The sequence below is a fragment of the Buceros rhinoceros genome, unplaced genomic scaffold, assembly GCF_000710305.1.
Source record: "Buceros rhinoceros silvestris isolate BGI_N320 unplaced genomic scaffold, ASM71030v1 scaffold16583, whole genome shotgun sequence".
Classification (NCBI taxonomy): domain Eukaryota; kingdom Metazoa; phylum Chordata; class Aves; order Bucerotiformes; family Bucerotidae; genus Buceros; species Buceros rhinoceros.
The window spans coordinates 16,119-31,048 of NW_010405534.1; the positions used below are offsets into that span (position 1 = coordinate 16,119).

Sequence of the window (14,930 nt, forward strand, 5' to 3'; positions counted from 1 at the left end):
GTTCCCCATGCCCAGTGCGCTGCTTGGGGTGGAGAAGGAGGTAGATGATTCCAAAGTCAAACTGAGCCTAGAAAGAAGGGAGGGGGGTGGGGTGTATTTTTAGTTTTCTCTTTTCAAAGAATTTTTCACTCTTGTACTCTATTTTTAACTGGCAATAAACCCTATTTATCCTAAGTTGAATCTGTTTTGCCTGTGACAGTAATTGGTAAGTGATCTCCCTATATTTACCTCAACTCGTGGGCTTTTTCCATCTTATTTTCTTCCCCCATCCTGTTGAGGAGAGGGAATAAGAGAGCAGCTGAGTGGGCACCTGGCAGCCAGACGAGGTCAACCCGACACAGGTATTGAGGTCTTACTGAGAAAATAGTCCCTATGCTTTAAGAATTTTTCCAAAAAGTATGTTCAAGTTCTTCTACTGCTGCCACTGAGCTGAAGATTTTATCTGTTAGTATCACAAGGTACATCCATGTCTAGTCTTTTCTCATGCTCTGTATCAGACCATAGAAGTGTGAGAAGTATCGCACAGTTGTCTCTTCTTCATACCTTCTGTGAGAATTAGAGAACTATTTGCTTAGTACGTTGTCTGTTGTGCTGCTGGAGTTATCTTGTTCAGAACTTTTGCTCTGGTGTTATTCTATGGTTATGTTTTACTTTGTTTTACTTCAGTTTTCTGCATCTATCTTCAATTTTCCAAGATTGCCAGTAGCCAACGAAGGCTTCCATCCCAACAGATGCAGTCAGTGTAGCTACAAAAAACCTGAGAGCCCTGGTTATTGAATGAGAAGTTTGAATATCCCCTCTTGAAAGAAGTACTTACTCATTTGCTTCTGAATAGAAATTAGTTAAGGGCTTTTTTTTTTCCAATCTGACCTATTATCTTTTCAGGTGTATGAGCCAGGGCTGCTTGGAAAGCTTGCTGAGTCATAGCCCCATTCAGGAGATATCCTCTATCGTCAGAGTCATCAAAGTTCTCTTAAGATCCACTCCACAGGATAACACTACTTCAGTTATTTATGGTAGAAATATACATATAGAGAAGCGCTTACAGTGGAAAGAAATACGTGCCAAAAATTGCGGTTCTTCAGAATGTGTTGTCCATGTCTATATTAACTAGCTACTCTCTTCCCTCTCCTGATTCTTAGGTCTTTCTTTGGGTGCTATTTGTCACAGGGATGTAGGATTATATGTGATAGACTGCCCTATTATGACTGTGTGCAGAGGCGTGCAAATAACCAGTCTCACCTTTTATAGATGCTGTAAAAATGCGCTCGTTAGTAGGCTTTACATAGAAATTTCTACCTACAGTATGAATATACTAATGAATAACAAGAATTCTTCAAAGTATTGCTGTTATGGAGTAAGATCTTCTTTAGCACATCATCACGTTAAGTTCTACCAGTCAAGAACACACATAAAGCAGTCATACAGAAGTGTTCAGTTCTTACACTTCGCCCTAATACGTGCACCTTCACTACCTGCTTTGCAAGTGACTGAACTTGCCATAACAGAATGTGATAGAGGCGTTAATAATTATATCAGATTTTATGTGGGAAGCATTCACTTATTAAGACCAGACCACATATCAGATGATTGTGCTCCTAAGAAGAAAAACGGGTCTTGTTTGCACTAGGTGGTCAGATAGAATTGTCAAGTCCGTAAGTTTCGAATATGGCGGTGAGGACCCCTACACAAAGGTACATTTTCATCATCTAGCCTCTGTGTATTTTTCTGTTGTGCTTTACTTCAAAGCAAGAAAGTTCCAAAAATACAGAAGTGTCCTGTTTTCAAGTTTCATCAGAAAGTATTTTAGATTTTACATTCAAGTTGATTATTATACATGATGCTTTTTTAAGCGTGCATTATATAGCAGAAGAAAAAGGAAAATCAAAGGAAAATGATTCTGCAAAAATGTTTTTTATTGACCCCCACCTACATCTTCTCCAGAGTTTCTCTTGTAGGGAACATCGATGTTTTCAGATTTGTTTCTACAATAGAAATTCAAGTCAAAACCTGGAATTCCTCCAAAACATCCCTATTCTGTGGGAATGCCTAGTCTCAATATATGAGTATATGGTACATGCACAGTATGCTGCAAGTGCTGGTACTGCTCTGGACCTGTTCAGGGATTGTGCTTCACTGGTATTTTCTCAAGAGGAGTAGTTGTTATTCATGACCCCATCTGTTTGTTTGTTTGTTCGTTCTTATTTTGTGTTTCTTCTTCTTAGTGTTAAGACTCGACCTGTGCGAATGCCTCCTGGATACCAAGCAGATCTTGTTATTCAGTTGGTGTGGGTGGATGGTGAGCCTCCACAACAGATTACCAGCCTTGCTGTAAACTCTGCATATGGACTGTAAGTAACTCAAAATTAGGATTGCATTGATTTATCGTTTGTTGCATTAAGTCATGTCTTTTCCAATTATACTTTGAAGTTTCCCACAGACAATTAAAGTCAGATGATCAAAAAGTGCTATAACCCAGGTTCTTGGGGAAAAATTATTTGAATTCACATAAAGATTGTAATAGGAGATGTTAAACTGCCATTCTGGCCAATATGTTTTGCTATTCCTCTTTGACAGACTGAGTCTTTTCACATTATCCTGTCCATCCTTTCAAATAATTGTCAAGAAATGTCTGATGAGGATTTTATGACATTTCTGTGCACAGAATAGAACATCTCCTATCAACTATTCATCACTCAAAATTGAAAAATTCATTATACTTAATTTGTATTTGATTCCATAAAGACTTGGATGTTAGCAATTTATCTTAAGTCTTGTTAACAGTAAAGTCTATCTAGATTTTCTTACTATTCCTCGGAAGTGTTATAATATTAATGAGCAATTCCTGATTTTTCTTGGTAATTTTTTGAGGTGTAAGAAATATCATGCTTGTGCATGAACTTAGAAAAGTTTAGAAAAATGCAGATGAGGAAGTGGTGATCCATTTTACTAATTTGCTGAACAAAGAGTGAATGATCACTGGCTCTTCTTGTGACTCATGTTTTCCAAAATTAATAAATTTCAGGTTAATAATTTTGAAAATGCAGATGGCTATAATTTTTGTTCCCTGAGTTATTAATAGAGGAGATTGGCACTCATCATTTCTATTCCTTTATTTTTCTTTCCCACTTAGAACACAAGAATTGCTGTCACACTTTATAGCAGTAATGTTTTTTCCTTCGATATCCTTCCTGACAATGCCTGTTAACATATGCTTTAAAGCAAAACACAAGAATGCCGTAAAGAAATTGCAAAATAATTTTTTACTACTCTTTGTCAATTTGTCAAGAAACGTGTGGACATACAAAACTTTGCACAGAATGGTCTTCCGGCAAATGTGAGAGTTCTTTTTTGTCCCAGAGAAACTCTCTACAAACTACGTTGTTCTTCCGTTAAGCAAAACAGGCTTCAGTAATTTCTGAAACAGGTATTACTCTATGTTCATAAAACATGGAGGGCACCTTGTGATCTTTCCATATAGGTGCAAAATATTGCCAAATAAAAGTCTATTCATACACACTTTAAGCTGCTGTCTATTAGTAGCTGCTTAAGCTACAGAGAAGAGTCAACGGGGGGGGAAAGGAGTTTGTTCGTAGTAGTTCCATGGATGGTGTAGTAACAACCAGTAGAATTTGAACCACTGTTGTAGATGGTGTCTTTATTTGCCAGTTTGACAAATAAGAAAAATTCACCTCTTTTTCACCCTTTACCTTTTCTGTTTGCTATATGGAAGCCACTTTTTTATGATGGAAGCAGAGGAAGAAAAACTACAACAAAAGAAAATGTTCTATCTCCCTGCTTCACTTTCCTCCATCTTTCCTTATTGTTTTTCCACACGCAAATTCATATATCTCCTTTAAGATATTTCGGAGCTGTATTAAGAAGAGTCATGTTGAAGTGAGTGCACGCTCACTTTTAGTGTGAACTGAGTGTCTAAGTATTTTGTAGGGCTTTGAACTGACCACTTTAATTACTTTTTACATAAAATAATGGAACTTGATCACAAATTATTCCTAATCTGATTGACCATCATTTGGGATTTTGCATTTCCTTGTGGCTGTAGCTGCAATCCTTTCTATCTGGATATTACAATTTCAGTATGATAGGAAAGGGGAGACTTCTGTAGAATAATTGTCTGCATATTATATTTTTGCTTGAATCAAATCTCCAGCAAAGCAATGTCAAGAGTTTGGCATGTGGATCTTTTCAATAGTCATATGTCTGTGAATTTATTTGCCATTATTTAACTCAGAAAGAAATGAGTCAATTTTGCTTGTCTATTTTAATATTAAATCTTAAATAGGTTTAATGCTTCAGTGAGCAAAGAAATTATCTGCTAAGATATGTCTGTGGGTTTCCATATGCTATGCTTAAGTTCAGACTTTCTCCCAAGTCTCACATATAGACATGTTTATCATCTTTTTGTTTTCTTCCTTTTCCTTTGTCCTTCCTTTTCCTTAGACAGATGCATTGTCTTCTTCCTTCTCCCCCTTAACTTCCACCCCTTCCAAGCTGGGGAAAAAAAAAGACCCAAAAATATTTTTATGGGAGAGGAGGAGAAAATGCTGCAATACATCTTCTTCTTCCCTCTTTCTGAAACTGTGTCAGAAGGAAATCAGTAGAAGCAATAGAGAAGAATCAGGGCAGAATGCTTCGAACGGGAATTTCTAGGCAGCAAAAGAAATAGTTTCATCACTTTTTCCTTAGGCAATCTCACCCCAGTTGAGAGATCTTGCCCATGAACCAAACCACCATCAAAATGCCATTCATAGAAGCATTTCAGAGGGGTAGAGACTGTGTAGCAGGAATCTACGTCAATCTACTTCCAACTCAGTCAATCTGACAGAGTTGGAAGGAAATTTTATAAATAACTTTCAGATTTGGGTATCTCCACAATACAGCTTAATATATTTCATTTATCATGTGTATTTTGATTAAAATAACAATTTATACCTGTACATGTTTGTATTTTTTTTATATTTGTAGTTTATATATATGTATAACCACTTCTTAAGATCCACGTCCAGATTTGTAGGCTTAATTTACATCTTTATTACTAGAATTATATTGTTCAGTAAAGCAACATTTAGACATTATTGCAATGCATTTGGTGCAGCAAGTTTACTCAAAGTGGGAAGTCTGCTTTCTGGAAGGTCAGTTACTGTGTTTCAGGACACAATTTTATCAATTCAGGATTACAAATCTGTAAGAAATATAAAATGTAAGCTTTGAGTAGTTTCTGAAGAAAATATTTGTGCTGATTTCATAATAATTAACAATAATTATTGTTTGCACCACTTAATTACCTATTACTAATGCCTTTGAGAAATACTCCTTTTCTCAGAGTTGCGTTTGGAAACTGCAATGGTTTGGCTGTTGTGGACTTTATGCAGAAGACAGTACTGCTGAGTATGGGAACCCTTGACCTATATGGATCAAGTGATCCATACCAGCGCCAACCCCGTTCACCTCGCAAAAGCAGGCAGTTTGCTGCAGGTAGGAAATAAATTGTGGTTATGCGCCTGATATGTTCTTTGGTTTTTTTGCTTGTGGCTTTTTATAGTGCTTTTGAAATGCATGACTATTTGCTGGGCAATGGAGTTTCTATAATTTGACAAAAGAAACCTGACATGCTTTAGGTACTGACACTTTCTCAGACAAAAAAAATGTTTTATGAAAGTTATTCTTTTGGAATGGAGGTCAGCAAGTAATTCCCTTAGCTGAGTCTGTAAAAAATCATAACGAGCAGAGCAGTGAATTGTTTCTCTGGCAGTCACTTACAGTGTAGTCTCTATGCTATTTTTTTCTGGTTCCAATAAGTTCGTATCAATAGGTAAGACTTCAATACAGACTTGAGTGTATCTTCATTGTGCTATTCATTGGTATTTGAATAGGCAGCTGTGTTAGGAGAAGTGTAACACGAGAGACGTGGTATGTAGGTAGGACCAGTAGCTCAAATTAGCCACTTTGTTAGTGAATTGAAGCTCTTGATATCAACTTACTTACTAAATTGTACCCCGTTTTAAAATTTGGTGCCAAGAGGATCACATTTGTAAGCCATAGCTATTATTATGCATTGTGTGTTAGAAATATTAGTCCACCAATGCAGCTAAATTTTACCATACGTGTTTGGTTATATAAAAAACCTACTTGTATGAGAAAAAATTCAGAAGAAATTCTGTTTCAAGTCTTTTTACTCTACATATTTCATAGTACCATACTAGAGTCAGACACAATTATGAAATGTGTTTTACATAGCTGTGAAGTTTTAGAATTAGATTTTAAAAACTGTTTGAAAATGTTCAGTTTTAAATCTAACCATAAAATTATAAAAGCAGCCGATTGTAGTGGGTTTATGACATCAGCATTTTCATCAGCAGACCCTGCACTAAATCATCAAACCCTATTTCTCCATAGAGTCAATGGGAACCTTTTTTAATTGGTAATACGTTTGTACTCCAAATAGGAAGCAAAATTTAGAGAATAAAACGTAAATCTTCAGGCCTACTGTTCTAATTATCTCACTTTCTAGGCATTTAATTATGGCAAGCTTTGTTCTCATCTGTGCCAAGTGTTAAAGATGTAAATTTGGCACAGCTGAGGAGAGAAGAAACAAGTAGCTTCAAGCTACCTTCAGCTTCTCTGCCTGGTTCAGCCAGCCTCACAGCAGCTCCCAAAGTAGTTTGAGCAGCTAGCTACAAGCAGCACGCTGCAGAACCCTGCACAAAAGGCAGAGGGTAGTGGATGCAGGAATAGCTGTTACCAGCCCTGTACCACATGAGATTTCTCTGTGTGAGTCATGGTCTTGGCCAGTCCTTTAAGGCAATTTTCCAGCTCTGCATTGCTGCTAGGATGGAGCCCACTGGAAATAAGTGGCCACTGAGGAGGAATATGCACTTCTAGATCACTCATAGAAACTATGCACCCAAAAAGAGCCTCAGCTGCTTTCTCACCATCCATCCCACATCCTTTACTTTTTTTTTTATTATTTCCCTTGTTATATCTCCCAATTGGAAGGTAAGCATCTGCTGAAATTTAAATTTCTTCACCTTGGCTGTTCTAGATGCTGGTTATGATACCACTTCCTTTCACTTTAGACTGTTTTTTCTCTCTTTCCTCTGCCTGCTGCTGATGCTGGTGTACTGGCATGTTCCAAAGACAACTTTTGCATGCGTGGCCTGTCTAACTTTTATCCAGATTTAACGAAACGGATCCGTACTTCCTATCAGAGTAAGTTCTATAAAGGTTAGGCAAATAGCTTTATCGTGATTGGACCATGCCTGACTTAAACCCATCTGTTTGTGCTTTGTAATGTGTTTGGGTTTTTTTTAAACACATTCAGCATGCATGCAAACTTATTACATTTTATGATGTCATGCTTTATTTTAACAATTATCTTTATTATACAGATATTTCAAATCTGTTTTCTTCTTCAAAAAGAGTCAATGAGAAAACCTCAGTGACTTATATGGGATGGATTGAGCCATAGAAATGATATTTCAACAATGTTCCGTTCTTGATGACAGTTTCTTTGGTTTTATATTCATTTTAGTATACATCTACTTATATGAAGCATTTCTTGTTTTGCAATGGCACTGCCTGGTGGTAGTTAATTCTTCCCTGTTTTCAGAAGAGCAATGTGGCTTCAAAGAGTACCAATTGGATTGGGTGCTTTGAAATGTAAAGTTTTAATCTTGGTTTGGTACTTGGCTATTTGGCTTTGGGGTACCAATCCCATGCCTCTGATCTTTAATGGGGGATGTAAAGTGGGAATAAAAATAAATACATTAAAGAGAGCTATGAAAATTAATGTTTTTAATATCTTTAAATTTTGAATTAGTGATGTGCAATTTAAATATTAGTATTCATCACTGCAGAATGCAATGAACAAAGCTGTAATTAATTTTGCCAAAATGACTGTTCAACAGATGAGCTGTATGTATCTTAATTAACTGCAGTGCTTATATATAATTAGGTCTCCAGGATGCCTCTTATTCATCTCTTTTTAAAGTAGGTTTCACAGAACAACTGGATAGGCAATTCTACATCAAATAGGCAAGATAATGGGGTGGCAGGTTTTTTATCTTGTGACATAAATACAGAGTTGTGTAGCTATTGAAATACATTTGTACGCTCGCACAAGAAATTCTATTCCATCTCTCTAGACTGCTTGCTCAACAACTGATTTCTATTATTTTATTTCCTAATACTAGGAAAGATGGGCTGTTTAGTTAAAAGACTAGTCCAATTACAAATCCAGTAGTCCATAAAAAGGTTTGGTGTATAATGTCTTGAAGTTTATTATTCTAGTCTTGCTAATTTCAAGTCTAATAGAGAACATGAGAGACAGACAGCAGTCAAAGGTTTGGAGGGTTTCCTCTGCTAAAAAATTGATGAATTCCAAGACCAAAAATGACAAATATTCTCATGCAAAATGACAAACCCAGCTCATAGCTCAAATGTGTTATCTTGTTTGCATCTTCAAAATCAGAAAAGTCTTCAAAATCTTTCTGTATACATCATGATTGAAGAGTATGGGTTTGACTCTTGTGGAAGATCAATAACAGCATCATTTCTTACTTCAGAAATTACTTGGTTGTTGCTTTTGCCATTCAATACTTACACAGGAGTGTGTAGTGTATGATATGAAAGATGCACCAGTCAATAAGATAAAGAACAGGGCAAGAATGTGTCATAGACTGTAAAATATCTCGCTAAGTCATTCCCAGGTTATGCTTTGTTACATGACCTATCTGAGAGATGAGTTCTAAGAGGGGTATTGAGAATAGATTTAGGATCTTGCTTACGAGTTTATCTCTTCTCATAAAAGATGATAATGGGAAAAGAAAAATAATTTTTTTTTTAAATAGTGCAGTTGAGGCGTATTAAGGCAAAAGCAGGATAGTCATGTGATAACATAAGCATTAGGTCTTAAGTTTTGAGTGTTATATAAATGAAAATGGAAGTTAATGGGAAGACATCAGGAGTTGATTCAATTAAGTAATGAGCCAGGAAGATAATTTAATTCAATTTCATGAGGATCATGTTGGGAGAATAAGACTTGTAGACACTGAAGCCAAATGAGAGGTTATCAATGAGCAAGATACTTAGACCTTTGTTGGTCATTTTGGAGGTAATTTGCAGGAAGAAACAGACTAGTTTAGTATCCAGCAGAATCTGAGAGTTAAAGTGTGATGTTCCAAGGATGAAACCAATATTATGGATTAGAGTATCAGGGAAGACAGTGGTGCTGTTAGCTGTGTTGAAGTAGCGAAAAGAAGGCTTCAGCAGAAAAAAAGTCGTTCATCTCGGCAATGTTAAGTTCATGACTGGACACCTGTGAGTAAATTTTAGAAAGACAGGATTAGTACTCTAACTTGGATGGAAGGAATTCAAGTTAGAGATGTGTGTTTATGAATCATTAGGGTAAAAAAGATATTTATTGCCCTGTTAATAGGAGAGAATCTCCTCAAATACTAGGATGGAGACACAAGGAAATTGCTGATGTTTCAGTCTGGGGTGCCTTGCAACTGAAGAGCAAAAGGGGTGGAGGGGTGAGAATCAAAAGGGAAAAGCAGCAATACATTGGAGAGGAGAGATTTTGCAAAGGAAAGACATAATCAACAATGTCAAGGGCATCCAATATGAAAGTACAGTGTTGGAAACATTGTTTTGAATTTTAGCCAGTAAATCTATAGACCACTTGATAAAGGTGATGTACATGTAGCTAGACTCAAAGCTGTCTAGAGTAGACTTAGAATGTGCTATCTTAATGTTCTATGGTTTGGGGGGTGAAAGTGGGAAGGGAGAAGCAAGAAGGAAGGAAATTAGGAGGAGAAATGTAATCCGTTCTAGGCATACATAATGGGAGAGACTGAAACGTAATTGTCCTATCCAGGGAGCTAATTCGAGGAAAGTAAGAGGCCAAGAAGAGAATAAGTGCGGAGCTGGAGGTAGCTTTCTGGTGTTGATGACCTGTTCTGTTTGCTATAACATCTGCTAGCAGCCACGTTATTTGTAGCAAGAATATTTGCCAAGCCAAATAATATAAACTCTCTGCAGTAGTGCAGAACAGTGTTGTTGTTTTGGTAGTGTTTTGGGTTTTTTCCTTCAGCTGAAATCAAATTGTATGTGTGCTATTGCCTAGTGGTAGACAACATATATTCGAATATTAAAACAAATACATCTGGAAAGATAGTGTTTGCAGCAGAATATAAAAATGTCAACTTGCAAAAGCAATTTGCATCTCCTACTAGAAATTCATACCATCTGTTGGTAAAACAAGAAAATAGACTTTATGAAGCATCCAAAAAGTCAGCAAGTTCAAAGGATGTTGAGATCCATTGGAAAGTACTTTTCAGAATGAAGACTTGTCAGTGAGAACTTGTTGTTCCTCCCTCAGGCCAGTCTCTGGAGAGGATGAGCAAAGTAACCTTGACCTGAGAGGAGGACACAGAAAGCTGTGTGTTATGAGTCATTACACATCAGTAATTGACACTTTAAATCATACCTGACAACACAGTGGGCTAACATGGCGTGAGTTTTAAGTCAACAGCTATATTCTGAACCAACTATCGTTTCCAAAGAATGTATCGTATTTAAACATAAAGAAAACACAGTATGGTAATTCAGTGAGAAGATGATGGATTAAAATGACAGTAGACTTTCTTATTGGCTGTGAATATTTATGATAATTTATTTATAACTCATTTATAAGGAAAGATGTGATGGCTTTGGTTGCTTTTAAGTAAATGATCAATCTGAATCATTTAATCATAGAGATAGAACTTTAATATAATTTAAAATTATTTTTGAAATTTTATGATTTCATGAAAGGTGTTACTCCATACTAGCCAGTACATTTTTTGATACTTTAATAAAGCGAAAATGGAAATCACAGTAAACTGGAAAAGTATCCATGGGACATGTCTTTAAAACAGCTTTAATTCATTATGTGATATATTTACATCTTGCACTCTTTTCACACATTTGTAATTTGTTCAAATCAAAGCCAATTTCTTTATAATATCAATGGGTCCATCTTCTCACAGGTGGTTGTTTACAAGATTACTTCTATATATCTCAGTTATTACTTGTAATAATCTCAGTTGCTTGCCTTTAGCTTTGCTGCTACATTCTCCTTGCTCTGTCTTGACTCAAAAATTGCCATTGTGGGTTTTTTTGATTAAAAATAGATAAAATATCTCAGGACACAGATTTGGCCTACAGAACTTCAAAATTTAAAGTGAAAATATTTTTGTAATCTAACTTCAGTAGCTGTTGTATTCTCTCAAACATTCAAGGGAAGCTGAGTGGCATGGAAATACTTATACATGATAAATTATTGAAAAGAAAATTCCTTGAAAAGAAAATGACAGTAGAAAATAAATAGCAGTACAAAGAAAAGCTTGAGAGCTCACTTTCTTATCTCAAAGGGAAACAAAGGACAACATTCAATGGAATCAAAGGTAACTCATAAAAATTGACAAATACATCTTTGTTTCTTTCGATGTATAATGATTGTGCGATTCGTTGCCATGTAACATCTTTGGGATTTAGAATTTAGAAAGATTAAAAGAGACTTTGGATACGTGGAAGGACAATGAGAAGAACTTGTATTTCGAAGCAAGGCGTATTTATGGCAGGAGCCAACCTGCAGGTGGCAGTGCTTAGGGCAAACGTGTCTGAGATTAGACAACGCTGTCATGCAGGGCACATAGTACCGCTTGTGCTTAACACAGGGACTTACTGCACTTCTTCTCTTAAAGAACACCTGTTGGTGGCCACCGTTAGAGGTGATAGCAGCCTGACAACAGGTCTAGATTTGTAGAGAGGTTCACATGCTCACCATTTTTAAAAACCATAACATGAAATACATGGTTTATTCCATGTTACATGTTTAGAACAGTGAAGAAAGTTGTAAAACTGTTGCCAGGCATGAAGAGCTTGTTCTATTCTCACGGTGGTTGCTCTAGGGTTTACAGAACAGTGGTGTGATGTGGTGCATTTCCCACTTAAGTCTGTGGCACTGTAATTTATATTGAGCTGTAACATTGTTTCTGTGAAGCCTCAAAGGAAAAAAAAAAAGAATAAAACCACCTTTATTTAGAAGCAAAATCTGACTTGGCATTTGACATTGTAACTATTACCATAGTAACTATACAAGGTTTAGAAGAATTTCATTAGTCACATCATCATAATCATAATGTTAAAATTTTAATATTTCCAATACTGCATTTGCAAAAAAAAAACAACAGTTTAATATTTCATTTTATTTATCCAAGGACTCTGATGCTATGCAAATATACCAAACTTGCTCCCACTGTACCTTGCAGGCAGTTCTGCAGCAAAAATCTATTTTTTCCCAAATGTCTAGCTATATACAGAAATCCCAGAGCTGGATAAAAGATTTGCTGTAAGAAAGCTGTACACAGAGAGGTTCCCTAAAGGGTTGCAGCTATTGAATTCTAGCATAATGCCAAAAGTGGCTGGACTCACAACTGATCGGAATATAAAATTCACTCACAGATTCTGAATCAAAGAAAGATTCAAGTACGTTTCTCAAAAATCAAAAGATCTTTGGATTTTAATATTAGTATCTAGATTGTGATCTTCTGTTGTTTGAAAGTCAGGATCAAATACGTTATTACTACTGACTCGATGCGCCAAATCAGTACTGCTGTTTTTCCAAACCGCTTTCAAAGCAGTTCTAGCACTCATGCAGCTTCATTAGTGGTAGAAGCTTCTTATTCTGCTTGTTGGGGATCTGGATTCTCCCCGTTTCTCAGAGCATTACATTGTAATAAAAATATCAGTACCTACATTAAGAGCCCACTGCTTTTAATACAAAGAGAACAGCACTGGTGACCAAATGGTAGCAGATTTTTTTAAAATCAAGAGGCTATATGAATTTGAGAGATGAGGGTCCAGAAACTGTAAGATTTGAAACCTGTCACATTGGAGGAGCAATGGTGCCAGTTTAAAGCACCAGGTTGTGATAGGATGTTCAAGTTCCAGGATTCAGCATATGCAGAGTGTCTGTAAACACGATATCAGTATGGCAGTAATGCACATCTGATTGTGGGCTAATGTTCACTATGACCTGAGTTCTGTGAGTCCGCGTTGCTAGCAGATGGATGTCTGGTGATGGGCTGTCTGCCAGTCCCAAGCAGCCTATGGCATGGAGTGTGAGAGCTCCATATAAGCGCGAACCACTTGATACAGGCCATAGGGCACCACGGGATACACTCGACGGGTACGTTTGAACAGCCATGGCCATGCCCAATTCACCCACTCAACAGTTAGCCCATAATAAAGGATAGCATGAGCTCTCACTTTCTCTCCCTCGCATGCCAAAAGGCACATTTAAATTAAAAGTGCAACCTCTGCCAAAGGTGGATCTTAATGTGATCACAGGAAGAAGCTGAAGCTTAAACAGTATAAACTGAGATTACTTTGCTTGTTGCTGTCTTCCATAGTAGACTGTTACAAATGAGATCCTCACAAATATTTATAAACAATATACAAAATATCTTGTCCAACATTTCTGTACTATATTTAGAGAGCATTGCTGTTGCCTCTGTGTCATTTAAAATGAGCTGTGTTGTGTGAATTAACATAGAAGTTCCCAATAATGCATAGTGGTGGTGATATCTTTGTATTTACTTTCTTCTTTCATCGGTATTCTTTTTTTTTTTTTCCTCCCCCTTTCTTAAGGTTTCCCCTCTGCATTCTGCAGCAGCTGAAAGAATAGAGTTGTTTCCCCATCAGTTTGACAGGGATGAATGGGTTCGATTCATATCACACACATTTCAATTTTAAACTATGTTCACTTGTTTTCTCTCATTAGGTACAGTCAGTCTTTGTCTACCCTGAGGCACTTGGAAATCAAAGCTGAGTTAACAAGAGGTGTGGTTTTTAAACCAGACCTAAACTTCTGCAGTGTCAGCCTGAGAACTGCAGTTACCTGAAACAGATATTTCCCTCACTTTTCACACCATTCCTTCCTCCAAACTGACTTTAAAGTGCAGAATATCATCAACCAAGAAAGTTGAAGCATGACCTGTTAGATTGTAACTTAACTTTTTAAATCCCTTTTTTCAGGCCTGACTGAACTCAGTGACAGTCCAGTTTCCCTGGAGCTAGAGCGTTGCAAGTCTCCCACTTCAGGTAAAGGTGATTGGCTTCTCTTCCTGCAGTCTGTATAAGCCATTCATGTCATGCATCACTGTGTTTCATTAATCCCTAAGAAGTGAAGAGCATAGTTTGAGTTCCAAAGAGAAGAAATTACTGACAAAGTGCTTATTATGTAGCACAATAAAATCCTAAGTCTGTTTACTTAAAGAAAAATTAAATGTACATGGTGCATCTTGAGGTGAAGATTATGAAAACATTTGAATTAACAACATTGTGCAGGTGCATTCTTATAGCCTCCTCTTAGAGGCTTATTTCTCTGCTTTCTTAAAAGGCTTTCCAAGTTCTTTTTTTTTTCAGTAGGGAGCCCTTATAATTTTATCTATATGTTATGCATATGTGTACATAGAGAAATTAAAAACAGCAAGATGGTAAATTTTAACCATTAAACACACTAGTGCCTAAGTTATGTAATTTATAATGGAAGCATAAGCTCAAATAAAACTATTTGTTTATCAACCACTCTGACCCAGCAGTGAAATATTGGCCACTTAAAAATTCATAAATGTTTCCCATTTTACCCATAGTCCTTCAGAAGATGGAATTCATTTCATTTCTAGACACTTTTTCTGCAAGTGTCTAGTCTGCATTGATCTCTTTAATGCGAGTTCACTGTCTTAAAGATCGTTGATTAGAGCTGTTTCCTGGTAGCTGACTTTCAAACGTGATAGAAAATAAGGAAGTGTAGCTGTGGTACGTTTGTTTTTCTTGTGGTATGCATAGCACACTTCTTTTCC

General features: G+C 36.6%; 1 protein-coding gene across 1 annotated transcript in view; it reads left to right on the forward strand.

Annotated features, from left to right (window-relative positions):
- The window catches only part of LOC104491367 (syntaxin-binding protein 5-like), a gene marked incomplete at its 5' end in the record, with an annotated part of 69,668 nt that overhangs the window by 15,074 nt on the left and 39,664 nt on the right, over positions 1–14,930 (forward strand). The window contains 4 exons of the mRNA XM_010133777.1: positions 2,226–2,351; positions 5,345–5,496; positions 7,159–7,230; positions 14,104–14,169. Of these exons, the coding sequence (XP_010132079.1) occupies positions 2,226–2,351; positions 5,345–5,496; positions 7,159–7,230; positions 14,104–14,169 (416 nt within the window). The remainder of the gene's footprint in view (positions 1–2,225; positions 2,352–5,344; positions 5,497–7,158; positions 7,231–14,103; positions 14,170–14,930) is intronic.